The sequence below is a fragment of the Colius striatus genome, unplaced genomic scaffold, assembly GCF_028858725.1.
Source record: "Colius striatus isolate bColStr4 unplaced genomic scaffold, bColStr4.1.hap1 scaffold_186, whole genome shotgun sequence".
In the NCBI taxonomy this organism is placed as follows: Eukaryota; Metazoa; Chordata; class Aves; order Coliiformes; family Coliidae; genus Colius; species Colius striatus.
In genome coordinates, this window is record NW_026908476.1 from 2,728 (window position 1) to 28,642 (window position 25,915).

The window sequence follows — 25,915 nt, forward strand, 5'->3', positions numbered from 1 at the left end:
CAAACTGCCCCCAACTGCCCCCCCTGCCCCACAGCTGCCCCACAGCTGCCCCACAACTGCCTCCCAAACTACCCCCAAGTGCCACCCCTGCCCCCCAGCTGCCCCACAGCTGCCCCCCAGCTGCCCCATAACATCCCCCCACCCACAGCTGCTCCCACCCCACAGCTGCCCCCCACCCCATAACCACCCCCCTGCCCCATAAGCGCCCCCAAGCGCTGCTCTTGCCCCCCAGCCCCGCTCTCCAGCCCCCCAAGTGCCCCCCAAGTGCCCCCCAAGTGCCCCCTGACCTCCAGCTCCTCGATGCCATCCAGGAAGACTCCGGCTGCCCCACGCTCCAGCCACAGCCCCAGCGCCCGCTGCAGAGACACGGTGTCACAGCTGCCCCATAACTGCCCCATAACTGCCCCATAACTGCCCCACAGCTGCCCCATAGCTGCCCCACACCTGCCCCACACCTGCCCCACAGCTGGCCCATAACTGCCCCATAGCTGTCCCACAGCTGCCCCATAACTAGCCCATAACTGCCCCATAGCTGCCCCACAGCTGCCCCATAACTGCCCCCACACCTGCCCCACAGCTGGCCCATAACTGCCCCATAGCTGTCCCACAGCTGCCCCATAACTGGCCCATAACTGCCCCATGACTGGCCCACAGCTGCCCCACAGCTGCCCCATAGCTAACCCATAGCTGCCCCACAGCTGGCTCATAACTGCTCCATAACTGCCCCATAGCTGTCCCACAGCTGCCCCATAACTAGCCCATAACTGCCCCATAGCTGCCCCACAGCTGCCCCATAGCTGCCCCACAGCTGCCTCATAGCTGCCCCATAGCTGCCCCATAGCTGCCCCATAACTGCCCCATAGCTGCCCCACAGCTGCCCATAGCTTGCCCATAACTGCCCCATAGCTGCCCCATAACTGCCCCATAGCTGCCCCACAGCTGCCCCATAGCTCGCCCATAACTGCCCCATAACTACCCCATGGCTGCCCCATAACTGCCCCACAGCTGCCCCCCAGCCCCCCACAACTGCCCCAAACCACCCCCCAGCTGCCCCCCAGCCCCCCACAACTGCCCCAAACCACCCACCAGCTGCCCCCCAGCCCCCCACAACTGCCCCAAACCACCCCATAACTGCCCCCAGCCCCCTACAACTGCCCCAAAACACCCACCAGCTGCCCCACAGCCCCCCACAACTGCCCCAAACCACCCCCCAGCCCCCCAAATCCCCCCCCCCAGCCCCTCCCCCCCCTTCACCTTGACCCTCTCCTGGAACTGGGGGTCTGAGGTGAGCTCAGGGCCCCCCCACAGGGGCCCCCCCGAGTAGTTGGGGGTCAGATCCACGACCACCCTCAGCCCTGGAAAGGGGGGGGAAGGGCAAAGGTCAAAGGTCAAGGGCATCAGTGTCCCCCTCAATCCCCCCCCCCCCCCCCATTTAAAGGTCCCTCTCCACTTTTGGGGGTCCCTCCCCCCCCTTTTAGGCTCTTCCCCCCCCTCCTGACCCCCCCAACCCCCCTTTAACCCCCCCAAGTTTGGGGGTACCCCCCTTATCCCCTTTGGGGTTCCCCCCACCCCCCCAGTTTTGGGGTCCCCCCAACTTTTGGGGTCCCCTCTCCCCCATTTAAGCCTCTTTCCCACCCCCAAACCCCCCCATTTCACCCCCCAAACCCACCTTAACCCCCCCAAACTTGGGGTACCCCCCCATCCCCTTTGGAGTCCCCCCCACCCCCCAGTTTTGGGGTCCCCCCCACTTTTGGGGTCCCCTCCCCCCCTTTAAGCCTCTTCCCCACCCCAACCCCCCCCATTTCACCCCCAAACCCCCCTCTAACCCTCCCAAGTTTGGGGGTACCCCCCCTTATCCCCTTTGGGGTCCCCCCCACCCCCCAGTTTCGGGGTCCCCCCCACTTTTGGGGTCCCCTCCCCCTCTTTAAGCCTCTTCCCCACCCCCAAACCCCCCCATTTCACCCCCAACCCCCCCATTTCACCCCCCAAACCTCCCTTTAACCCCCCCAAGTTTGGGGGTACCCCCCCTTATCCCCTTTGGGGTCCCCCCCACCCCCCACTTTTGGGGTCCCCTCCCCCCTTCAAGTCTCTTTCCCACCCCATCTCACCCCTCCAACCCCCCTTTAACCCCCTTTAGCCCCCCCAAGTTTGGGGGTACCCCCCCTTATCCCCATTTAGGGTCCCCCCCACCCCCCAGTTTCGGGGTCCCCCCCACTTTTGGGGTCCCCCCCCCCCCCACCTTTGCCCTTGGCAGCCTCCACCAGGGCCGTGAAGTCGTCCAGGGTCCCCAGCTCGGGGTCCAGCTCCTCCAGGGCGGGGGGGGGCAGGTTTTTGGGGTCCCCCCCCTGGTTTTTGGGGTCCCCCCCCGGGCTGGGGGCTGGGTAAAGGGGCCCCAGGAGCAGCCCCCGGAGCCTGCAGCTCGGCCACGTGGCCCAGGCGGGACGTCACCCCTGGGGGCACCCCAAAAACTGAGCCTCTGCACCCCAAAAACTGCCCCTGCACCCCTAAATCAGCCCCTGCACCCCAAAACTGAGCCTCTGCACCCCAAAATCAGCCCCTGCACCCCAAAACTGAGCCTCTGCACCCCAAAAACTGCCCCTGCACCCCTAAATCAAGCCCCTGCACCCCAAAACTGAGCCTCTGCACCCCAAAATCACCCCAAAATCAGCCTCTGCACCCCAAAATCAGCCTCTGCACCCCAAAGTCACCCCTGGGGGCACCCCAAAATCAGCCCCTGCACCCCAAAAACTGCCCCTGCACCCCAAAATCAGCCCCTGCACCCCAAAAACTGCCCCTGCACCCCAAAATCAGCCCCTGCACCCCAAAACTGAGCCTCTGCACCCCAAAGTCACCCCTGGGGGCACCCCAAAAACTGAGCCTCTGCACCCCAAAAACTGCCCCCTGAGCCCCAAAACTGAGCCTCTGCACCCCAAAAACTGCCCCCTGAGCCCTCAAAACTGAGCCCCAAAATCAGCCCCTGAGCCCCAAAATCAGCCTCTGCACCCCAAAATCAGCCCCTGTACCCCAAAACTGAGCCTGAGCCCCAAAATCAGCCCCTGCACCCTAAAATCTGCCTCCCTGTGCCCCAAAACTGAGCCCCTGCACCCCAAAGTTACCCCCCTGAGCCCCAAAATCAGCCTCTGCACCCCAAAAACTGCCCCCTGCACCCTAAATCAGTTCCTGCACCCCAAAACTGAGACCTTGAGCCCCAAAACTGAGCCTCTGCACTAAAACTGAGCCTCTGCACCTTAAAATCGCCCCAAAATCAGCCCCTGCACCCCTAAATCAGCCCCTGCACCCCAAAACTGAGCCTCTGCACCCCAAAACCAGCCCCTGCACCCCTAAATCAGCCCTGCACCCCAAAACTGAGCCTCTGCACCCCAAAATCAGCCCGAGCCCCAAAAACTGCCCCTGCACCCCAAAACCTGTCCCTGCACCCCTAAATCAGCCCCTGCACCCCAAAATCTGCCCCTGAGCCCCAAAATCTGCCCCTGAGCCCCAAAATCAGCCTCTGCACCCCAAAACTGAGCCTGAGCCCCAAAACTGAGCCTGAGCCCAAAATCAGCCCCTGCACCCCAAAACTGAGCCTCTGCACCCAAAAATCTGCCTCCCTGTGCCCCAAAATTGAGCCCCTGAGCCCCAAGATCAGCCCCTGCACCCAAAACTGAGCCCCTAAACCCCCAAATCACCCCAAAATCAGCCCCCTGCACCCCGAAATCTGCCTCCCTGCACCCCAAAACTGAGCCCCAAAATCAGCCCCTGCACCCCCACTTTGGGGGTGGCCCCCCTTGACTTTTGGGGTGCCCCCCACCCCTCCCCCCTTGACTTTTGGGGTGCCCCCCTTCCTCCCCTCCCCCCCATCCTACCCCCTTGACTTTTGGGGTGCCCCTCCCTGACTTTTGGGGTGCCCCCATCCCAACTTTTGGGGTGCCCCCCTTAACTTTTGGTGTTCCCCCACCCCCCCCCAACTTTTGGGGTGCCCCCACCCCTCCCCCCTTGACTTTCGGGGTGCCCCCTCAACTTTTGGGGTGTCCTCCTTGACTTTTGGGGTGCTCCCCTGACTTTTGGGGTGCCCCCATCCCTCCTCTCCCCTCATCCCTCCCCCCTTGACTTTTGAGGTGCTCCCCCCTGACTTTTGGGGTGCCCCCATCCATCCCCTCCCCCCATCCCTCCCCCGTTGACTTTTGGGGTGCCCCTCCCCAACTTTTAGGGTACCCCCCAACTTTTGGGGTGCCCCCATCCCTCCCCTCCCCCATTCCCTCCATCCTTGACTTTTGGGGTGCCCTCCTGACTTTTGGGGGTGCCCCCACCCCTCCCCTCCCCCCATCCTCCCCCCTTGACTTTTGGGGTGCCCCATCCCAACTTTTGGGGTGCCCCTCCTTGACTTTTGGTGTTCCCCCACCCCCCCAACTTTTGGGGTGCCCCCATCTCTCCCCTCCCCCATCCCTCCATCCTTGACTTTTGGGGTGCCCTCCTGACTTTTGGGGTGCCCTCCTGACTTTTGGGGTGCCCCCATCCCTCCCCTCCCCCATCCCTCCATCCTTGACTTTTGGGGTGCCCTCCTGACTTTTGGGGTGCCCTCCTGACTTTTGGGTTGCCCCCACCCCTCCCCTCCCCCCCATCCCTCCCCCCTTAACTTTTGGGGTGCCCCCATCTCTCCCCTCCCCCCATCCCTCCCCCCTTGACTTTTGGGGTGCCCTCCTGACTTTTGGGGTGCCCTCCTGACTTTTGGGGTGCCCCCATCCCTCTCCCCTTGACTTTTGGGGTGCCCCATGCCAACTTTTGGGGTGCCCCCTTGACTTTTGGGGTGCCCCCATCCCTCCTCCCCCACTTTAGGTCCCTCCCCTGACTTTTGGGGTGCCCCCCTTGACTTTTGGGGTCCCCCATTCCTCCCCCTTTGACTTGTGGGGTGCCCCTCCCCAACTTTTAGGGTGCCCTCCTGACTTTTGGGGTGCCCCCATCCCTCCCCTCCCCCATCCCTCCCCCCTTGACTTTCGGGGTACCCCCCTGACTTTTGGGGTGCCCCCATCCCTCCTCTCCCCCCACCCCTCCCCCTTTGACTTTTGGGCTGCCCCCTTGACTTTGGGGTGCCCCCATCCCTCCCCTCCCCCATCCCTCCATCCTTGACTTTTGGGGTACCCTCCTGACTTTTGGGGTACCCCCCTGACTTTTGGGGTGCCCCCTTGACTTTTGGGGTACCCCACCCCCCTCCCCCTTCCCCCCTTGACTTTTGGGGTGCCCCTCATCCCTCCTCCCCCCATCCCTCCCCCCCTTGACTTTTGGGGTGCCCCCATCCCTCCTCCCCCACTTTAGGTCCCTCCCCTGACTTTGGGGTACCCCCCCAACTTTTGGGGTACCCCTCCCCCCTCCCCCTTTCCCACTCCCCCCCTTTACTCACCCTTCAGCTGCCCCCCAAACTCCCTGGGGGGTGCCCTATACCATCCTCCTCCTCTCCACCAGCTGGCTGGGTTTTGGGGTGCAGGGGGGGGGGCAGCGAGGAGCCGCCACCACCACGGCAGCAGCGGCCCCCAACATGGCCAACCAGCCCCCCCAAAACAGCAGCAGCAGCCCCCCCCGGAGCCTGACCCAGGGCGCCGCCGCCGCCGCCGCCAGCAGCTCCTCCTTGCCCAGCCCCGTGAATTTGGGGGGTCCCCCCACTTCTGGGGACCCCCCTGAGCCTAATTCGGGGTCCCCTTTAGGATGGGAGCTGAGGGGGGGGGGGGGAAGGGTTTTGGGGGTCCCCCTCTTGGGGTTGGGGTTTGAGGAGCCCGTTGGCTTCGGCCTCAGGGGGTTGGGGGGGTTGTTGGGGGTCCCCCTGGGGGGCAGTTTGGGGGTGCAGGGGGGTGAGTTCCACGGGGAGGGGCTCGGCTGCCATGGAGCTGGGGAGAGAGGGAGAGAAAAGGGGGGTCAGGGGGGTAATAAAGGGGTCTGGGGGGGTAATAAGGGGGTTTGGGGGGGTAATAAGGAGCTTGGGGGGCAGTTAAAGGGGAGCAGTAATGGGTTGGGGGGCAATAAAGGAGCTTGGGGTGGCAATAAAGGGCTTGGGGGGCAGTTAAGGGGCTTGGGGGGGCAATAAAGGAGCTTGGGGGGGCAACAAGGGGCTTGGGGGGCAGTTAAGGGGGGCAACAAGGGGTTTGAGGGGGCAGTTAAGGGGCTTGGGGGGGGCAATAAAGGAGCTTGGGGGGGCAACAAGGGGCTTGGGGGGCAATAAAGGGCTTGGGGGGCACTTAAATGGGGACCATAAAGGGTTGGGGGGTAATAAAGGGCTTGGGGGGGCACTAAAGGCCTTGGGGGGGCAACAAGGGGCTTGGGGGGCAATAAGGGGCTTGGGAGGGCAATAAAGGGCTTGGGAGGGCAATAAGGGGCTTGGGGGGGCAAGAAAAGAGCTTGGGGGGCAATAAAGGGGAGCAGTAATGGGTTGGGGGGCAATAAAGGGCTTGGGGGGGCAACAAGGGGTTTGAGGGGGCAGTTAAGGGGGGCAACAATGGGTTTGAGGGGGCAGTTAAGGGGGGCAACACAGATTGGGGGGCAATAAACTGGGGCAATAAAGGGCTTGGGGGGTCAACAAGGGGCTTGGGGGGCAATAAAGGGCTTGGGGGGCAGTTAAATGGGGACCATAAAGGGTTGGGGGGTAATAAAGGGCTTGGGGGGGCACTAAAGGCCTTGGGGGGGCAACAAGGGGGTAGGGGGGCAATAAGGGGCTTGGGGGGGCAATAAAGGGCTTGGGGGGGCAACAAGGGGCTTGGGGGGGCAATAAAGGGCTTGGGAGGGCAATAAAGGGCTTGGGGGGGCAATTAAGGGGCTTGGGGGGCAATAAAGGGGCTTGGGGGGGCAGTTAACGGGCTGGGGGGGCAATAAAGGGCTTGGGGGGGTAGTTAAAGGGGAGTAGTAATGGGTTGGGGGGCAATAAGGGGCTTGGGGGGCAATTAAAGGGGGCAGTAAAGGGTTGGGGGTCAATAAAGAAGATGGGGGGGCAATAAAGAGGCTTGGGGGGGCAATAAAGGGCTTGGGGGGGCAATTAAGGGGCTTGGGGGGCAATAAAGGGATTGGGGGGCAATAAAGGGGCTTGGGGGGCAGTTAAGGGGCTTGGGGGCATTAAAGGGGCTTGGGGGGGCAGTTAAAGGGGGGGCAACAGTGATTGTGGGGCAATAAAGGAGCTTGGGGAGGCAATAAAGGACTCGGGGGGCAATAAGGGGCTTGGGGGGGCAATAAAGGGTTTGGGGGGGCAACAAGAGGCTTGGGGGGGCAATAAAGGGCTTGGGGGGGCACTTAAGGGGGGCAACGAGGATGGGGGGGCCATAAAGGGGCTTGGGGGGGCAATAAAGGGCTTGGGGGGCAGTTAAAGGGGGGCAATAAACGGCTTGGGGGGCAATAAAAAGGCTTGGGGGGCAATAAAGGGCTTGGGGGGGCAACAAGGGGTTGGGGGGCAATAGAGGACTTGGGGGGGCAATAACGGACTTGGGGGGCAACAAGGGGTTGGGGGGGCAATAAAGGACTTGGGGGGCAATAACAGACTTGGGGGGCAACAAGGGGTTGGGGGGCAATAAAGGACTTGGGGGGGCAATAAAGGGCTTGGGGGGGCAATAAAGGGCTTGGGGGGGCAATAATGGACTTGGGGGGGCAATAAAGGGCTTGGGGGGGCAATAATGGACTTGGGGAGCAACAAGGGGTTGGGGGGGCAATAAAGGACTTGGGGGGGCAATAAAGGGCTTGGGGGGGCAATAACGGACTTGGGGGGGCAACAGGAGGTTGGGGGGGCAATAGAGGACTTGGGGGGGCAACAAGGGGTTGGGGGGCAATAGAGGACTTGGGGGGGCAATAAAGGGCTTGGGGGGGCAACAAGGGGTTGGGGGGCAATAAAGGGTTTCGGGGTCACTTAAGGGGGGCAGTAAAGGGTTGGGGGGCAACAGGGGGTTGGGGGGCAATAGAGGGCTTGGGGGGGCAATAAAGGACTTGGGGGGGCAATAAAGGGCTTGGGGGGCAGTTAAAGGGCTTGGGGGGCAATAACGGACTTGGGGGGACAACAAGGGGTTGGGGGGGCAATGGGGGGGAGGGGCAATAAAGTGGGGGGAGGGGCAACACAGGAGTGTCCCGGCCGCCATTGCCTGGGGGGGGGGGGGGGGCAAAAGGAGCCCCCTGAGCCCCCCCCCCCACTCCAAGGCTCCCCCGGACCCGCCGTGGCCACCGAATCCGCGCCCGGGGCCACCGAATCCGCCCCCCCCCCCACCCCAAAACCCCCCCCGAGCCCCCCCCCGCTACCTGCGCTGCGGAGCCGCGAGTGGCGGCCGGCGGCACGGGCGCCGCCTTATATCACCTCGTGGCCACGCCCACCGCCACCAAGCCACGCCCCCTCCGCCCAGCCTTGGCCACGCCCCCTCCGTAGCGGCGCGTTGTGCCTTGGCCACGCCCCCCGCTGTGGCCACGCCCCCTCCTTAAAAGCACGATCGTGGCCACGCCCCCTCCGCCCTGGCCACGCCCCCGGCGCCTCCCCGGCGCGCTCAAAGGGCACGAGACCGGAAGTGGCGGCGGCGGCTGCGGCCGGGACCCGGAAGTGGGGGGAGGGGAAGCGATTCGGTGGCCACGAAGCCGCTTTTGGTCGCCCAAACCCCCCATTGCCCGCCCGGGGCGAGTCCTCCGCCACAAAACCGCCCGGTTTGGCCTCAAAAGTGACCCCAAAATGCCCCTTTTCTTCCACAAATGACCCCAAAATGCCCCTTTGTCTCAAAGTGACCCCAAAATCGCCCATTTTGGCCCCAAAATGACCCCAAAATGTCCCTTTTTCTCCACAAATGACCCCAAAATGCCCCCAACAGCCCTTTTCCACCCCAAATTGCCTCAAGTTCATCCTTTTGTTCCCAAACTGACCCCAAACTGACCCCAAACTGTCCCTTTTGCCTCAAAATGGCCCAAAAATGACCATTTTTGCCTCAAAGTGCCCCCAAAATGCCCCTTTTCCTCCACAAGTGACCCCAAAATGCCCCTTTTTCTCAAAGTGACCCCAAATCGCCCATTTTGGCCCCAAAGTGCCCCCAAAATGTCCCTTTTTCTCCACAAGTGACCCCAAAATGCCCCTTTTTCTCAAAGTGACCCCAAAATTGCCCATTTGGACTCAAAATGACCCAAAATGCCCCTTTTCCACCCCAAACTACCTCAGAAGCCCCTTTTCCATCCCAAGTTGCCTTTAATTCATCTTTTTGCTCCCAAACTGCCTCAAACGACCATTTTCGCCCCAAAACCATCTGCTTTGCCCCAAAACCGCTCCTAAAATGCCCATTTTAGCCCAAAGTGCCCCCAAACCAACCATTTTCCTTCCAAACCACTCGGTTTTGTGGTTGATCTACTCCAAAATTGCCCATTTTCCCCCCAAAGTGCCCCCAAAACGTCCATTTTTTACCTCAAAATGCCCTAAAAATCAACATTTGCCCCAAAAACTCCCCTTTTGCTCCCAAAGCACCCCCAAAACAACCACTTTGCCATCAAACCGCCCCAAATAAGCCCCATTTTTACCCCAAACCGCCCCAGTGTGTTTGTTTTTCCTTCAAAGTGCCCCAAAACTGCCCTTTTTTGCCCCCAAATGCCCCAGAACTGCCCTTTTTTGCCCCAAAGTGCCCCAAAACTGCCCTTTTTTGCCCCAAAAGGCCCGTTTTCTTCTCTCAGTATTCCCAAAACACCCTTTTTTCACCACAATCTGCCCCAAAATCCCACTTTCCCCCCCAAACTCCTCTCTTTTCCCCCAAAGTGCCCCAAAACCGCCCTTTTTTGCCCAAACCGCCCGTTTCCCGCCTCTTTAGCCACGCCCCGCCCCTTGGCGGCGCCTCAGCCAATCAGAAGCGAAGCAGAACCCGGAAGCGGAAGCGCGGGGCGCCGGCTCCCGTGCTATGGCGACCAGCCGGAAGTGGCGCCGTCCCGACCGGAAGTTGCCCGTTTTCTTCCTCATTTTTACCCCAAAACCATCCCTAAACCACCTAAAAAGCACCATGAGGCCCCTTTTTATCCTCATATTTAACTGTTTTACCCCAAAGCGCTCCAAAACCGCCCTTTTTTGCCCCAAACCGCCCATTCCCCTCCTCCTGGCACCGCCCCCCCGCCGCTGCGAGGCGCCGGAAGTGCCGAGGCCTCCGACCGGAAGTGAAGCGGCCGCCATGGGCTCGTCCAAGAAGCACCGTGAGCGCGGCGGCGGCGGCTCCGAAGGGCCCGAGGAGGCTCCGGCGGCCGCTCCCGGCGGCGCCCAAGCCCCGGCCAGTCCCCCGGCGCCGGCCGCGGCCGCCAGAGGCTCCCGCGAGCACCGCAAGCGCCGCCGCCGCGCGTCCGGGGAGCGCCGGGGGAAGCGCAGCCGCTCGCGGGGGCCCGAGCGCGGCGGGAACGGAGCGAACGGAGCGAACGGAGCCGCCGGCAGCGGCCCCGCGGCCCCCAGGAGGCCCGAGGACACGGCCCGGGGCGGCCATGGGCGCGGGGCGGCGGCGGCCGAGGGCGAGCGGCGCGGCAAGAGGGAGCGCAGGGACGAGAGAGACGAGCCCGGTGAGGCGCTGGGGGGGACTGGGAGGGGGGTTTAGGGGCACTGGGAGAGGGTTAGAGGGGACTGGGAGGGGGTTTGAAGGAACTGGGAGGGGGTTAGAGGGGACTGGGAGGGGGTTGAGGGGGCTGGGGGGGACTGGGAGGGGGTTTGAGGGGACTGGGAGATACTGGGAGGGGATTAGAGGGGACTGGGAGGGGGTTGGGGCGACTGGGAGAGACTGGGAGGGGATTAGAGGGGACTGGGGGGAACTGGGAGGGGATTGGAGGGAACTGGGAGGGGATTAGAGGGGACTGGGAGGGGGTTGGAGGGGACTGGGAGGGGGTTGGAGGGGACTGGGAGGGGCTGGGAGAGCGTTTAGGGGCACTGGGGGGCACTGGGAGGGTTTGGGGGGCACTGGGAGGGCACTGGGGGACAGTGGGAGGCACTGGGAGGCACTGGGAGGGTTTAAGAGTCACTGGGATGCACTGGGAGGGCACTGGGAGGGCACTGGGGGGCACTGGGAGGGCACTGGGGGGCACTGGGATGCACTGGGGGGCACTGGGATGCACTGGGGGCACTGGGGGGCACTGGGAGGCACTGGGGGCAGTGGGGAGTACTGGGATGCATTGGGAGGCACTGGGAGGGTTTAATGGTCACTGGGAAGCATTGGGAGGCACTGGGGAGTACTGGGATGTGCTGGGGGCTCTGGGGGCAGTGGGAGGCACTGGGGAGTACTGGGATGTACTGGCAAGCAGTTGGAGGTACTGGGATGCACTGGGAGCGTTTAAGGGTCACTGGGAGGCACTGGGAGGGTTTAAGGGTCACTGGGATGCACTGGGAGGCACTGGGGGGCAGTGGGATGCACTGGGATGCATTGGGGGGCAGTGGGAGGCACTGGGGGGTACTGGGGGCACTGGGATGCACTGGGAGGCACTGGGAGGGCACTGGCGGCACTGGGAGGGTTTAAGGGACACTGGGGGTACTGGGAGGGCACTGGGGGCAGTGGGAGGGCACTGGGAGGACACTGGGGGTACTGGGATGCACTGGGAGGCACTGGGAGGGCACTGGGGGCACTGGGAGGGTTTAAGGGACACTGGGGGTACTGGGAGGGCACTGGGGGCAGTGGGAGGCACTGGGAGGACACTGGGGGTACTGGGAGGCACTGGGAGGGCACTGGGGGCAGTGGAAGGGTTTAAGGGACACTGGGGGTACTGGGAGGACACTGGGGGCAGTGGGAGGCACTGGGAGGCGCTGGGGGATACTGGGATGCACTGGGGGGGCAGTGGGGGGCACTGGGAGGGTTTAAGAGTCACTGGGAGGCACTGGGGGCACTGGGATGCACTGGGAGCACTGGGATGCACTGGGAGGGTTTAGGAGTCACTGGGAGGCACTGGGGGCACTGGGATGCACTGGGGGCACTGGGATGCACTGGGAGGGCACTGGGAAGCACTGGGGGGCACTGGGAGGCACTGGGGGCACTGGGATGCACTGGGAGCACTGGGATGCACTGGGAGGGTTTAAGAGGCACTGGGGGCACTGGGATGCACTGGGGGCACTGGGATGCACTGGGAGGGCACTGGGAAGCACTGAGGGGCGCTGGGAGGCACTGGGGGTACTGGGATGCACCGGGGGACGCTGGGGGCACTGGGGGCACTGGGGGAGTTTAAGGGGCAGTGGGAGGGCACTAGGAAGGCACTGGGATGCACTGGGGGGCACTGGGAGGGCACTGGGGACACTGGGAGGGCACTGGGAGGCACTGGGGTCAGTGGGAGGCACTGGGATGCACTGGGGGGCACTGGGATGCACTGGGGGCACTGGGATGCACTGGAGGGACTGGGGGGCACTGGGGACACTGGGAGGCACTGGGATGCACTGGGAGCACTGGGATGCACTGGGAGGGCACTGGGGCAGCCGCTGCCCTCGTTAAGGCGCCGCTAACGAGCGCTCATTAGCTCTGGCCCCGCCCCCAGGGAAAAGCGACTCCAGCGGCGGCCTCAGCGTGGAAGAGACCAAGTGAGAGCCCAAATGCACCCCAAAACCACCCCAAAACCCCAAACACACCCCAAAAACACCCCAAATGCACCCCAAAACCTCACCCCAACCCCCAAACTGCACCCCAACACCCAAATGCACCCCAAAACCACCCCAAAACCACCCCAAAACCTCACCCCAACCCCCAAACTGCACCCCAAAACCCCAAATGCACCCCAAAACCACCCCAAAACCACCCCAAAACCTCACCCCAACCCCCAAACTGCACCCCAAAACCCCTCCCACACCCCAAAACACACCCCAAAACCCCAAATGCACCCCAAAACCACCCCAAAACCACCCCAAAACCCCAAATGCACCCCAACACCCCAAATGCACCCCAAAACCACCCCAAAACCACCCCAAAACCTCACCCCAACCCCCAAACTGCACCCCAAAACCCCAAATGCACCCCAAAACCACCCCAAAACCACCCCAAAACCTCACCCCAACCCCCAAACTGCACCCCAAAACCCCAAATGCACCCCAAAACCACCCCAAAACCACCCCAAAACCACCCCAAAACCTCACCCCACACCCCAAAACCACCCCAAAACCTCATCCCAACCCCCAAAACCACCCAAAGCCCCAAAACACACCCCAAATGCACCCCAAAACCCCAAAACACACCCCAAAACACCCCAAAACCTCACCCCAACCCCCAAACTGCACCCCAAAACCCCAAATGCACCCCAAAACCACCCCAAAACCACCCCAAAACCTCACCCCAACCCCCAAACTGCACCCCAAAACCCCAAATGCACCCCAAAACCACCCCAAAACCACCCCAAAACCTCACCCCAACCCCCAAACTGCACCCCAAAACCCCTCCCACACCCCAAAACACACCCCAAAACCCCAAATGCACCCCAAAACCACCCCAAAACCACCCCAAAACCCCAAATGCACCCCAACACCCCAAATGCACCCCAAAACCACCCCAAACCCACCCCAAAACCTCACCCCAACTCCCAAACTGCACCCCAAAACCCCAAATGCACCCCAAAACACCCCAAAACCACCCCAAAACCTCACCCCAACCCCCAAACTGCACCCCAAAACCACCCCAAAACCACCCCAAAACCACCCCAAAACCACCCCAAAACCTCACCCCACACCCCAAAACCACCCCAAAACCTCATCCCAACCCCCAAACACACCCCAAAACCCCAAACACACCCCAAATGCACCCCAAAACCACCCCAAAACCACCCCAAAACCTCACCCCAACCCCCAAACTGCACCCCAACACCCCAAATGCACCCCAAATGCACCCCAAAACCACCCCAAAACCACCCCAAAACCTCACCCCAACCCCCAAACTGCACCCCAACACCCCAAATGCACCCCAAAACCACCCCAAAACCCCACCCCACACCCCAAAACACACCCCAAAACCCCAAACACACCCCAAAACCACCCCAAAACCTCACCCCACACCCCAAAACCACCCCAAAACACACCCCAAAACCCCAAATGCACCCCAAAACCACCCCAAAACCTCATCCCAACCCCAAAACCACCCCAAAGCCCCAAAACACACCCCAAATGCACCCCAAAACCCCAAAACACACCCCAAAACACCCCAAAACCTCACCCCAACCCCCAAACACACCCCAAAACCCCAAACACACCCCAAAACACACCCCAAAACCCCCAAACACACCCCAACCCCCAAAACACACCCCAAAACCACCCCAAAACCTCACCCCAACCCCCAAAACACACCCCAAAACACACCCCAAAACCCCAAACACACCCCAAAACTCACCCCAACACCCCAAATGCACCCCAAAACCACCCCAAAATCTCACCCCACACCCCAAAACACACCCCAAACACACCCCAACACCCCAAAACACACCCCAAAAGGCACCCCAAAACCCCTCCCCCCACCCCCTGGGTGCCCTTTTTGGGGTCCCCCCCCACCCCCTTAACCTCCCCCCCCACCCCCTGGGTGCCCTTTTGGGGTCCCCCCCACCCCTTTAAACCTCCCCCCCACCCCCTGGGTGCCCTTTTGGGGTCCCCCCCACCCCTTTAACCTCCCCCCCACCCCCTGGGAGCCCTTTTGGGGTCCCCCCACCCCCAGGTGCCCCCAATTCCATCCCCCCCACCCCCTGGGTGCCCCCAAACCCCTCCCCCCACCCCCTGGATGCCCCTTTTTGGGGTCCCCCCACTCCTTTAACCTCCCCCCCACCCCCTGGGAGCCCTTTTTGGGGTCCCCCCACCCCCTTTAACCTCCCCCCCCCACCCCTTGAATGCCCTTTTGGGGTCCCCCCACCCCTTTAACCTGCCCCCCACCCCCTGGGAGCCCTTTTTGGGGTCCCCCCACCCCCCTTTAACCTCCCCCCCACCCCCTGGGTGCCTTTTTTGGGGTCCCCCCACCCCCTGGGAGCCCTTTTTGGGGTCCCCCCACCCCCTTCAACCTCCCCCCCACCCCCTGGGAGCCCTTTTGGGGTCCCCCCACCCCCTTTAACCTCCCTCCCACCCCCTGGCTGCCTTTTTTGGGGTCCCCCCACCCCCTGGGAGCCCTTTTTGGGGTCCCCCCACCCCATTTAACCCCCCCCCCACCCCCTGGCTGCCCTTTTTGGGGTCCCCCCACCCCCCTTTAACCTCCCCCCCCACCCCCTGAATGCCCTTTTGGGGTCCCCTCACCCCCTTCAACCTCCCCCCCACCCCCTGAATGCCCTTTTGGGGTCCCCCCACCCCTTTAACCCCCCCCCACCCCCTGGGAGCCCTTTTGGGGTCCCCCCACCCCCTTTAACCTCCCCCCCACCCCCTGGGTGCCTTTTTTGGGGTCCCCCCACCCCCTGGGAGCCCTTTTTGGGGTCCCCCCACCCCCTTTAACCTCCCCCCCACCCCCTTTAACCTCCCCCCCACCCCTTGGGTGCCCTTTTGGGGTCCCCCCACCCCCTTTAACCTCCCCCCCACCCCCTGGCTGCCCTTTTGGGGTCCCCCCACCCCAGGGCACCCCCTTTTGGAGCCCCCCCCCCCCCCATTTAACCCCCCCACACCCCCTGGATGCCCTTTTTGGGGTCCCCCCACCCCCTGGGTGCCCCCAATCTTCTCCCCCCCACCCCCTGGGTGCCCTTTTTGGGGTCCCCCCACCCCCTTTAACCCCCTCCCCACCCCCTGAGTGCCCCCAATTCCATCCTCCCCCACCCCCTGGCTGCCCTTTTGGGGTCCCCCCCCCCCCCCCCCCCCCCCCCCCCCCCCAGGGCACCCCCTTTTTGAGCTCTCCCCCCATTTAAATCTCCCCCACCCCCTGGGAGCCCCTTTTTGGGGTCCCCCCACCCCCTTTAACCTCCCCCCCACCCCCTGAATGCCCTTTTGGGGTCCCCCCCACCCCTTTAACACCCCCCCCACCCCCTGGGAGCCCTTTTGGGGTCCCCCCACCCCCTTTAACCTTCCTCCCACCCCCTGGCTGCCCTTTTTGGGGTCCCCCCACCCCCTTAACCCCCCCCCCACCCCCTGGCTGCCCTTTTTGGGGTCCCCCCACCCCCTTTAACCCCCCCCCACCCCCTGGCTGCCCTTTTTGGGGTCCCTCCACCCCCCTTTAACCTCCCCCCCACCCCCTGGGTGCCCCTTTTTGGGTCCCCCCCACCCCCAGGTGCCCCCCAATTCCATCCCCCCCGCCCCCTGGGTGCCCCCAAACCCCCCCCCCCCACCCCCTGGGAGCCCTTTTGGGGTCCCCTCACCCCCCTTTAAACTCCCCCCCCCACCCCCTGAATGCCCTTTTGGGGTCCCCCCACCCCCTTCAACCTCCCCCCCACCCCCTGGGTGCCCTTTTTGGGGTCCCCCCACCCCCAGGGCACCCCCTTTTTGCCCCCCCCCCCCCCCATTTAACCCCTTCCCCCCCCTCTCCCAGCAAGCTCCGGGCCAAACTGGGACTGAAGCCACTGGACACAGCCCCAGCCAAGAAAGGTGAGTGAAGCCCCTCCCCCCCCCTTTGGGCCATTTTGGGGGGACCCCAGGAGCTGATTTTGGGGTGTCCCCCCCCCCCCAAAGCTGAGGCTGGGACCAAGGAGGAGCCGCTGGTGGGCGCCATCGTGAACCCGCTGCTGGGGCGGCACCGGGACGAGCTGAGGGAGAAGCTGGCGGCGGCCAAGGAGAAGCGGCTGCTCAACCAGAAACTGGGGTGAGGGCACCCCAAAACCTGCCCCATAGCACCCCAAACCTGCCCCCACACTGACCCACAGCCCCACACACGGCTGCTCAGCCAGAAACTGGGGTGAGGGCACCCCAAAACCTGCCCCCAGCACCCCAAACCTGCCCCACACTGACCCACAGCCCCACACACGGCTGCTCAACCAGAAACTGGGGTGAGGGCACCCCAAAACCTGCCCCCAGCACCCCCAAACCTGCCCCACACACCCCCACAGCCCCACACACGGCTGCTCAACCAGAAACTGGGGTGAGGGCACCCCAAAACCTGCCCCCCAGCACCCCAAACCTGCCCCACACTGACCCACAGCCCCACACACGCTGCTCAACCAGAAACTGGGGTGAGGGCACCCAAAACCTGCCCCATAGCACCCCAAACCTGCCCCACACTGACCCACAGCCCCACACACGGCTGCTCAGCCAGAAACTGGGTGAGGGCACCCCCAAAACCTGCCCCATAGCACCCCCAAACCTGCCCCACACACCCCCCACAGCCCCACACACGGCTGCTCAACCAGAACTGGGGTGAGGCACCCCAAAACCTGCCCCATAGCACCCCAAACCTGCCCCACACACCCCCCACAGCCCCCACACACGGCTGCTCAACCAGAAACTGGGGTGAGGGCACCCCAAAACCTGCCCCATAGCACCCCAAACCTGCCCCACACACCCCCCACAGCCCCACACACGGCTGCTCAACCAGAAACTGGGGTGAGGGCACCCCAAAACCTGCCCCCAGCACCCCCAAACCTGCCCCACAGCCCCCCCCACAGCCCCACACACGGCTGCTCAGCCAGAAACTGGGGTGAGGGCACCCCAAACCTGCCCCCAGCACCCCAACCTGCCCCACACACCCCCCACAGCCCCACACACGGCTGCTCAGCCAGAAACTGGGGTGAGGGCACCCCAAAACCTGCCCCCAGCACCCCAAACCTGCCCCACACACCCCCCCACAGCCCCACACACGGCTGCTCAGCCAGAAACTGGGGTGAGGGCACCCCCAAAACCTGCCCCCAGCACCCCAACCTGCCCCACACCCCCCCCACAGCCCCACACACGGCTGCTCAGCCAGAAACTGGGGTGAGGGCACCCCAAAACCTGCCCCCAGCACCCCAAACCTGCCCCACACACCCCCCACAGCCCCACACACGGCTGCTCAACCAGAAACTGGGGTGAGGGCACCCCAAAACCTGCCCCCAGCACCCCAAACCTGCCCCACACACCCCCCACAGCCCCACACACGGCTGCCTCAACCAGAAACTGGGGTGAGGGCACCCCCAAAACCTGCCCCATAGCACCCCAAACCTGCCCCACACACCCCCCACAGCCCCCCACACACGGCTGCTCAACCAGAAACTGGGGTGAGGGCACCCCAAAACCTGCCCCCCAGCACCCCAAACCTGCCCCCACACACCCCCCACAGCCCCACACACGGCTGCTCAACCAGAAACTGGGTGAGGGCACCCCAAAACCTGCCCCCCAGCACCCCAAACCTGCCCCACACACCCCCCACAGCCCCACACACGGCTGCTCAACCAGAAACTGGGGTGAGGGCACCCCAAAACCTGCCCCCCAGCACCCCAAACCTGCCCCACACACCCCCACAGCCCCACACCACGGCTGCTCAACCAGAAACTGGGGTGAGGGCACCCCAAAACCTGCCCCATAGCACCCCAAACCTGCCCCACACACCCCCCACAGCCCCACACACGGCTGCTCAACCAGAAACTGGGGTGAGGCACCCCAAAACCTGCCCCCAGCACCCCAAACCTGCCCCACACTGACCCACAGCCCCACACACGGCTGCTCAACCAGAAACTGGGGTGAGGGCACCCCAAAACCTGCCCCATAGCACCCCAAACCTGCCCCACACACCCCCCACAGCCCCACACACGGCTGCTCAACCAGAAACTGGGGTGAGGGCACCCCAAAACCTGCCCCCAGCACCCCAAACCTGCCCCACACACCCCCCACAGCCCCACACACGGCTGCTCAACCAGAAACTGGGGTGAGGGCACCCCAAAACCTGCCCCCAGCACCCCAAACCTGCCCCACACACCCCCCACAGCCCCACACACGCTGCTCAACCAGAAACTGGGGTGAGGGCACCCCAAAACCTGCCCCCAGCACCCCAAACCTGCCCCACACACCCCCCACAGCCCCACACACGGCTGCTCAGCCAGAAACTGGGGTGAGGGCACCCCAAAACCTGCCCCATAGCACCCCAAACCTGCCCCACACACCCCCCACAGCCCCACACACGGCTGCTCAACCAGAAACTGGGGTGAGGGCACCCCAAAACCTGCCCCCAGCACCCCAAACCTGCCCCACACACCCCCCCACAGCCCCACACACGGCTGCTCAACCAGAAACTGGGGTGAGGGCACCCCAAAACCTGCCCCCAGCACCCCAAACCTGCCCCACACACCCCCCACAGCCCCACACACGCTGCTCAACCAGAAACTGGGGTGAGGGCACCCCAAAACCTGCCCCCCCAGCACCCCAAACCTGCCCCACACACCCCCCACAGCCCCACACACGGCTGCTCAACCAGAAACTGGGGTGAGGGCACCCCAAAACCTGCCCCCAGCACCCAAACCTGCCCCACACACCCCCCACAGCCCCCACACACGGCTGCTCAGCCAGAAACTGGGGTGAGGGCACCCCAAAACCTGCCCCATAGCACCCCAAACCTGCCCCACACACCCCCCACAGCCCCACACACGGCTTGCTCAACCAGAAACTGGGGTGAGGGCACCCCAAAACCTGCCCCATAGCACCCCAAACCTGCCCCACACACCCCCCACAGCCCCACACACGGCTGCTCAGCCAGAAACTGGGGTGAGGGCACCCCAAAACCTGCCCCCAGCACCCAAACCTGCCCCACACCCCCAAATCCCTCCCACAGGCCCCCAACTCCCCTGAGATCCTCTCAGCCCCCCAAATCTCTCCCCAGATCCCCCCAGATCCCGTCAGATTCTCTCCCAGAGCCCCCCAAATCCCCCCCCAGCCCCCCAAATGCCCCCTAGAGCCCCTCAGCTCCCCTTTCCAGCCCCCCAAATCCCTCCCAGCCCCCCACAAACCCCTCAGATCTCCCCAAATCCCCCCAGCTCCCCCCCAGCCCCCCCACATCCCCCCCTGAGCCCCCCAGCCCCCCCAAATCTCCCCCAGAGCCCCTCAGCTCCTCCCCAGGCCCCCCCACATCCCCCCCACAGCCCCCTAAATGCCCCCAGAGCCCCCCAGCTCCCCCCCAGACCCCCCAAATGCCCCCCAGACCCCCCAGCTCCCCCCCAGCCCCCCCAAATCTCCCTCAGAGCCCCTCAGCTCCCTCCCCAGCCCCCCAGAGCCCCCCAACTCCCCCCAGCTCCCTCCCAGACCCCCCAAATCCCCCCCTGAGCCCCCCAGACCCCCCAGCTCTCCCCCAGCCCCCAGAGCCCCCCAGCCCCCCAAATCCCCCCCACAGCCCCCCAAATGCCCCCCAGAGCCCCTCAACTCCTTCCCCAGCACCCCCACATCCCCCCCAGAGCCCCCCAGACCCCCCAGCTCTCCCCCAGCCCCCCCAGAGCCCCTCAACTCTCCTCTCCAGCCCCCCCACATCCCCCCCAGAGCCCCCCAGCCCCCCCACATCCCCCCCAGAGCCCCTCAACTCCTCCCCCAGCCCCCCCACATCCCCCCAGAGCCCCCCAGCCCCCCCAAATCTCCCCCAGAGCCCCCCAACTCCCTCCCCAGCCCCCCACATCCCCCTCAAATCCCCCCCAGCCCCCCAAATGCCCCCCAGAGCCCCTCAGCTCCCTCCCCAGGCCCCACATCCCCCCCAGAGCCCCCCAACTGCCCCCAACTCTCCCCCAGCCCCCCCACATCCCCCCCAGAGCCCCCCAGCCCCCCCACATCCCCCCCAGAGCCCGTCAGCTCCCTCCCCAGCCCCCCCAAATCCCCCCCAGAGCCCCTCAACTGCCCCCAACTCTCCCCCAGCCCCCCCACATCCCCCCAGAGCCCCTCAACTCCTCTCCCAGCCCCCCCACATCCCCCCCAGAGCCCCCCAGCCCCCCCAAATCCCCCAAGAGCCCCCCAAGTCCTCCCCAGAGCCCGTCAGCTCCCCTCCCCAGCCCCCCCAGATCCCCCCCAGAGCCCCCCAGCCCCCCCAGATCCCCCCCAGAGCCCCCCAGCCCCCCCAAATCCCCCCCAGAGCCCCTCAGCCCCCCCAAATCCCCCCCAGAGCCCCCCCAGCCCCCCCAAATCCCCCCCAGAGCCCCTCAACTCCTCCCCCAGCCCCCCCACATCCCCCCCAGAGCCCCCCAGCCCCCCCAAATCCCCCCCAGAGCCCCCCCCAGCCCCCCCAAATCCCCCCCAGAGCCCCTCAACTCCTCCCCCAGCCCCCCCACATCCCCCCCAGAGCCCCTCAACTCCTCCCCCAGCCCCTCCACATCCCCCCCAGAGCCCCCCAGCCCCCCCAAATCCCACCCACAGCCCCCCAAATGCCCCCCAGAGCCCCTCAGCTCCCTCCCAGGCCCCCACATCCCCCCCAGAGCCCCCCAACTGCCCCCAACTCTCCCCCAGCCCCCCCACATCCCCCCCCAGAGCCCCCCAGCTCCCCCCAGACCCCCCAAATGCCCCCCAGACCCCCCAGCTCTCCCCCAAATCCCCCCAAATCCGCCCCTGAGCCCCCAGCCGCCCCAAATCTCCCCCAGAGCCCCTCAATTCCCTCCCCAGCCCCCCAGAGCCCCCAACTCCCCCCAGCTCCCCCCCAGACTCCCCAAATTCCCCCCCCTGAGCCCCCCAGACCCCCCAGCTCTCCCCCAGCCCCCCAGAGCCCCCCAGCCCCCCAAATCCCCCCCACAGCGCCCCAAATGCCCCCCAGAGCCCCTCAGCTCACCCCCCAGCCCCCCAAATCCCCCTCAAATGCCCCCCAGAGCCCCCCACATACCCCCCAGCCCCCACAAATCCCCCCCAGAGCCCCTTAGCTCCCCTCCTCAGAGTCCCCCAAATCCCCCCAGAGCCCCCAAATCCCCCCCAGAGCCCCTCAGCTCCCCTCTCCAGCCCCCCCAAATCCCCCTGGAGCCCCCTAACTCCCCCCAGATCCCCCCCAGCCCCCCAAATTCCCCCCAACTCCCCCCAGCTCCTCCCACAGCCCCCCAAATCCCCCCCACATCCCCTCCCCAGCCCCCCACACGCCCCTCAGATCCCTCAGCTCCCTCCCCACCCCCCAAATCCCCCCAGAGCCCCCCAGCCCCCCCAGCCCCCCCAAGTCCCCCCACATCCCCCCCAGAGCCCCCTAGACCCTCCAAATCCCCCCAGCCCCCCCAAATCCCCCCCAGAGCCCCCCAAGTCCCCCCACATCCCCCCCAGAGCCCCCCAAATCCCCCCAGAGCCCCCCAAGTCCCCCCACATCCCCCCCAGAGCCCCCCAGCCCCCCCAATGCCCCCTGGACCCCCCAATCCCCCCTGTGCCCCCCAGAGCCCCCCAGCCCCCCTAAATCTCCCCAGAGTCCCCCCACATCCCCTCCCCAGCCCCCCAAATCCCCCCAAATCCCCCCAGAGCCCCCCAGAGCCCCCCCAAATCCCCCCAGAGCCCCCCACATCCCTCCCCAGCCCCCCAAATCCCCCCCAAATCCCCCCAGAGCCCCCCAGAGCCCCCCCAAATGCCCTCCCCAGCCCCCCAAATCCCCCTCAAATCACCCCCCAGCCCCCCAAATCCCCCCAGAGCCCCCCACATCCCCCTCCCCAGCCGCCCAAATCCCCCCCAAATCCCCCCAGAGCCCCCAAATCCCCCCCAGAGCCCCCCACATCCCCTCCCCAGCCCTTCAAATCCCCCCTAAATCCCCCCCAGAGCCCCCCAATCCCCCCCTAAATCTCCCCAGAGCCCCCCACATCCCCTCCCCAGCCCCCCAAATTCCCCCCAAATCCCCCCAGAGCCCCCAATCCCCCCTAAATCTCCCCAGAGCCCCCCACATCCCCTCCCCAGCCCCCCAAATCCCTCCCAAATCCCCCCCAGAGCCCCCCAAATCCCCCCCAGAGCCCCCCAGCCCCCCTAAATCTCCCCAGAGCCCCCCACATCCCCTCCCCAGCCGCCCAAATCCCCCTCAAATCACCCCCCCAGCCCCACCAAATCCCCCCCAGAGCCCCCCACATCCCCTCCCCAGCCCCCCAAATCCCCCTCAAATCACCCCCCAGCCCCCCACATCCCCCCCCAGAGCCCCCCAGCCCCCCCAACTCTCCCCCAGCCCCCCAAATCCCCCCCAGAGCCCCCCACATCCCCCCCAGAGCCCCCCAACTGCCCCCAGATTCCCCCAGCCCCCCACATCCTCCCCAGAGCCCCCCAGAACCCCCAGCTCTCCCCCAGGCCCCCCAAATTCCACCAGAGCCCCTCAGCTCCCTCCCCAGCCCCCCAGAGCCCCCCCAGAGCCCCCCAGTCCCCCAAATCCCCCCCACAGCCCCCCAAATCCCCCCCAGAGCCCCTCAGCTCACCCCCAGCCCCCCAAATCCCCCTCAAATGCCCCCCAGAGCCCCCCACATACCCCCCAGCCCCCACAAATCCCCCCCAGAGCCCCTCAGCTCCTCCCCCAGAGCCCCCCAAATCCCCCCAGAGCCCCCAAGTCCCCCCATATCCCCCCCAGAGCCCCCTAGATCCCCCAACTCTCCCCCAGCCCCCCCAAATCCCCCCACAGCCCCTCAGCTCCCCTCTCCAGCCCCCCCAAATCCCCCTGGAGCCCCCAACTCCCCCCAGATCCCCCCCAGCCCCCCAAATCCCCCCCAAATAAATCCCCCCCAGAGCCCCCCACATCCCCTCCCCAGCCCCCCAAATCCCCCTCAAATCACCCCCCAGCCCCCCAAATCCCCCCCAGAGCCCCCCAGCCCCCCTAAATCTCCCCAGAGCCCCCCACATCCCCTCCCCAGCCCCCCAAATCCCCCCTAAATCCCCCCCAGAGCCCCCAGCCAACCTAAATCTCCCCAGAGCCCCCCACATCCCCTCCCCAGCCCCCTAAATCCCCCCCAAATCCCCCCCAGAGCCCCCAAGTCCCCCCAGAGCCCCCAAGTCCCCCCACATCCCTCCCCCAGCCCCCCAAATCCCCCCAGAGCCCCCCAAGTCCCCCCACATCCCCCCCAGAGCCCTCCAGACCCCCCAGCTTTCCCCCAGCCCCCCCAAATCCCCTCAGATCCCCTCAGCTCCTCCCCAGAGCCCCCAAATCCCCCCAGAGCCCCCCACATCCCCCCCAAATCCCCCCCAGAGCCCCCCAGCCCCCCTAAATCTCCCCAGAGCCCCCCACATCCCCTCCCCAGCCCCCCAAATCCCCCTCAAATCACCCCCCAGCCCCCCAAATCCCACCCCAGAGCCCCCCAGAGCCCCCCAGTCCCCCCAAATCTCCCCAGAGCCCCCCACATCCCCTGTTCAGCCCCCAAATACCCTCAACACCCCAAATCCCCTTCCAGCACCCACAAATCCCTCCCAAATACCCCTCAGAGGCCTCCAAATCGCCCCCAGCCCCCCAAATCCCCCCAGAGCCCGTCAGCTCCCTCCCCAGCCCCCCAAATCCCCCTGGAGCCCCCCACATCCCCTCCCCAGCCCCCCACACCCCCCTCAGATCCCCTCAGCTCACTCCCCAGCCCCCCAAATCCCCCCCAGAGCCCCCAGAGCCCCCCCAGACCCCCACATCCCCCTGTGCCCAGGCGCGTGCGGCCGCTGGGGCAGGAGGAGCCGTGGCTGGACGACGCAGCCGCCTGGATCGAGCGCAGCCGGCGCCTGCAGCACGAGAGGGAGCTGGCCCACAGGAGGGTGAGCTGGGCTACTGACTCACCCCTGGGGGCTACTGACCTGCCCTGGGGCTACTGACACCCCCCTGGGGCTACTGACCTGTCCTGGGGGCTACTGACCTGCCCTGGGGCTACCCACACACCCCTGGGGGCTACTGACACCCCTGGGGGCTAGTGATTCTGCTGGGGGGCTGCTGACACATCCCTGGGGGCTACTGACACCCCTGGGGGCTACTGACCTGCCCTGGGGCTACCCACACACCCCTGGGGGCTACTGACACCCCTGGGGGCTAGTGATTCTGCTGGGGGCTGCTGACACATCCCTGGGGGCTACTGACACCCCTGGGGGCTACTGACCTGCCCTGGGGCTACCCACACACCCCTGGGGGCTACTGACCTGCTGGGGGGCTACTGACACACCCCTGGGGGCTACTGAGCTGCTGGGGGGCTACTGACACACCCTGGGGCTACCCACACACCCCTGGGGGCTACTGACCTGCCCTGGGGCTACTGACACACCCTGGGGCTACCCACACACCCCTGGGGGCTACTGACCTGCCCTGGGGCTACCCACACACCCCTGGGGGCTACTGAGCTGCTGGGGGGCTACTGACACACCCCTGGGGGCTACTGAGCTGCTGGGGGGCTACTGACACACCCCTGGGGGCTACTGAGCTGCTGGGGGGCTACTGACACACCCTGGGGCTACTGACACCCCTGGGGCTACCCACACACCCCTGGGGGCTACTGACCTGCCCTGGGCTACTGACACATCCCTGGGGCTACTGACACACCCCTGGGGCTACTGATACACCCCTGGGGCTACCCACACACTCCTGGGGCTGCTGACACACCCCTGGGGCTACTGACACACCCCTGGGGCTACTGATACATCCCTGGGGCTACTGACACACCCTGGGGCTACTGACCTGCCCTGGGGCTACTGACACCCCCTGGGGCTACTGACCTGTCCTGGGGACTACTGACCTGCCCTGGGGCTACCCACACACCCCTGGGGCTACTGACCTGCCCTGGGGCTACTGACACCCCTGGGGGGTACTGACCTGCCCTGGGGCTACTGACACACCCTGGGGCTACCCACACACCCCTGGGGGCTACTGACATCCCTGGGGGCTACCCACACGCCCCTGGGGGCTACTGACCTGCCCTGGGGCTACCCACACATCCTGGGGCTACCCACACACCCCTGGGGGCTACTGACATCCCTGGGGCTACCCACACACCCCTGGGGGCTACCCACACGCCCCTGGGGCTACCCACACATCCTGGGGGCTACTGACTTGCCCTGGGGCTACTGACTTGCTGGGAGATTGCTGACACACTCTGGGGGCTACTGACCTGCCCTGGGGCTGCTGACACACCCTTGGGGACTACTGACCTGTCCTGGGGGCTACTGACCTGCCCTGGGGCTGCTGACACACCCTTGGGGACTACTGACCTGTCCTGGGGGCTACTA

At 65.4% G+C, this 25,915-nt stretch overlaps 1 protein-coding gene and 1 long non-coding RNA gene across 2 annotated transcripts; one reads left to right on the forward strand and one right to left on the reverse strand.

Annotated features, from left to right (window-relative positions):
- Positions 1-284: 284 nt before the first annotated feature.
- Positions 285-8,280, reverse strand: LOC133629146 (uncharacterized). Its single transcript, XR_009820968.1, has 5 exons — positions 8,260-8,280; positions 5,399-5,879; positions 2,240-2,450; positions 1,255-1,355; positions 285-356 (listed from the first exon to the last, which is right to left on the reverse strand). It is a non-coding gene; the product is annotated as an uncharacterized LOC133629146 (long non-coding RNA).
- Positions 8,281-9,878: 1,598 nt separating this feature from the next.
- SART1 (spliceosome associated factor 1, recruiter of U4/U6.U5 tri-snRNP) lies at positions 9,879-24,460 on the forward strand (the record flags this gene model as incomplete). The annotated part of the gene is made up of 5 exons (XM_062019813.1): positions 9,879-10,518; positions 12,466-12,508; positions 16,395-16,450; positions 16,535-16,664; positions 24,355-24,460. Coding segments are annotated over exons 1-5 (975 nt in total), but the record flags the coding sequence as incomplete, so codon positions are not given.
- Positions 24,461-25,915: the final 1,455 nt, after the last annotated feature.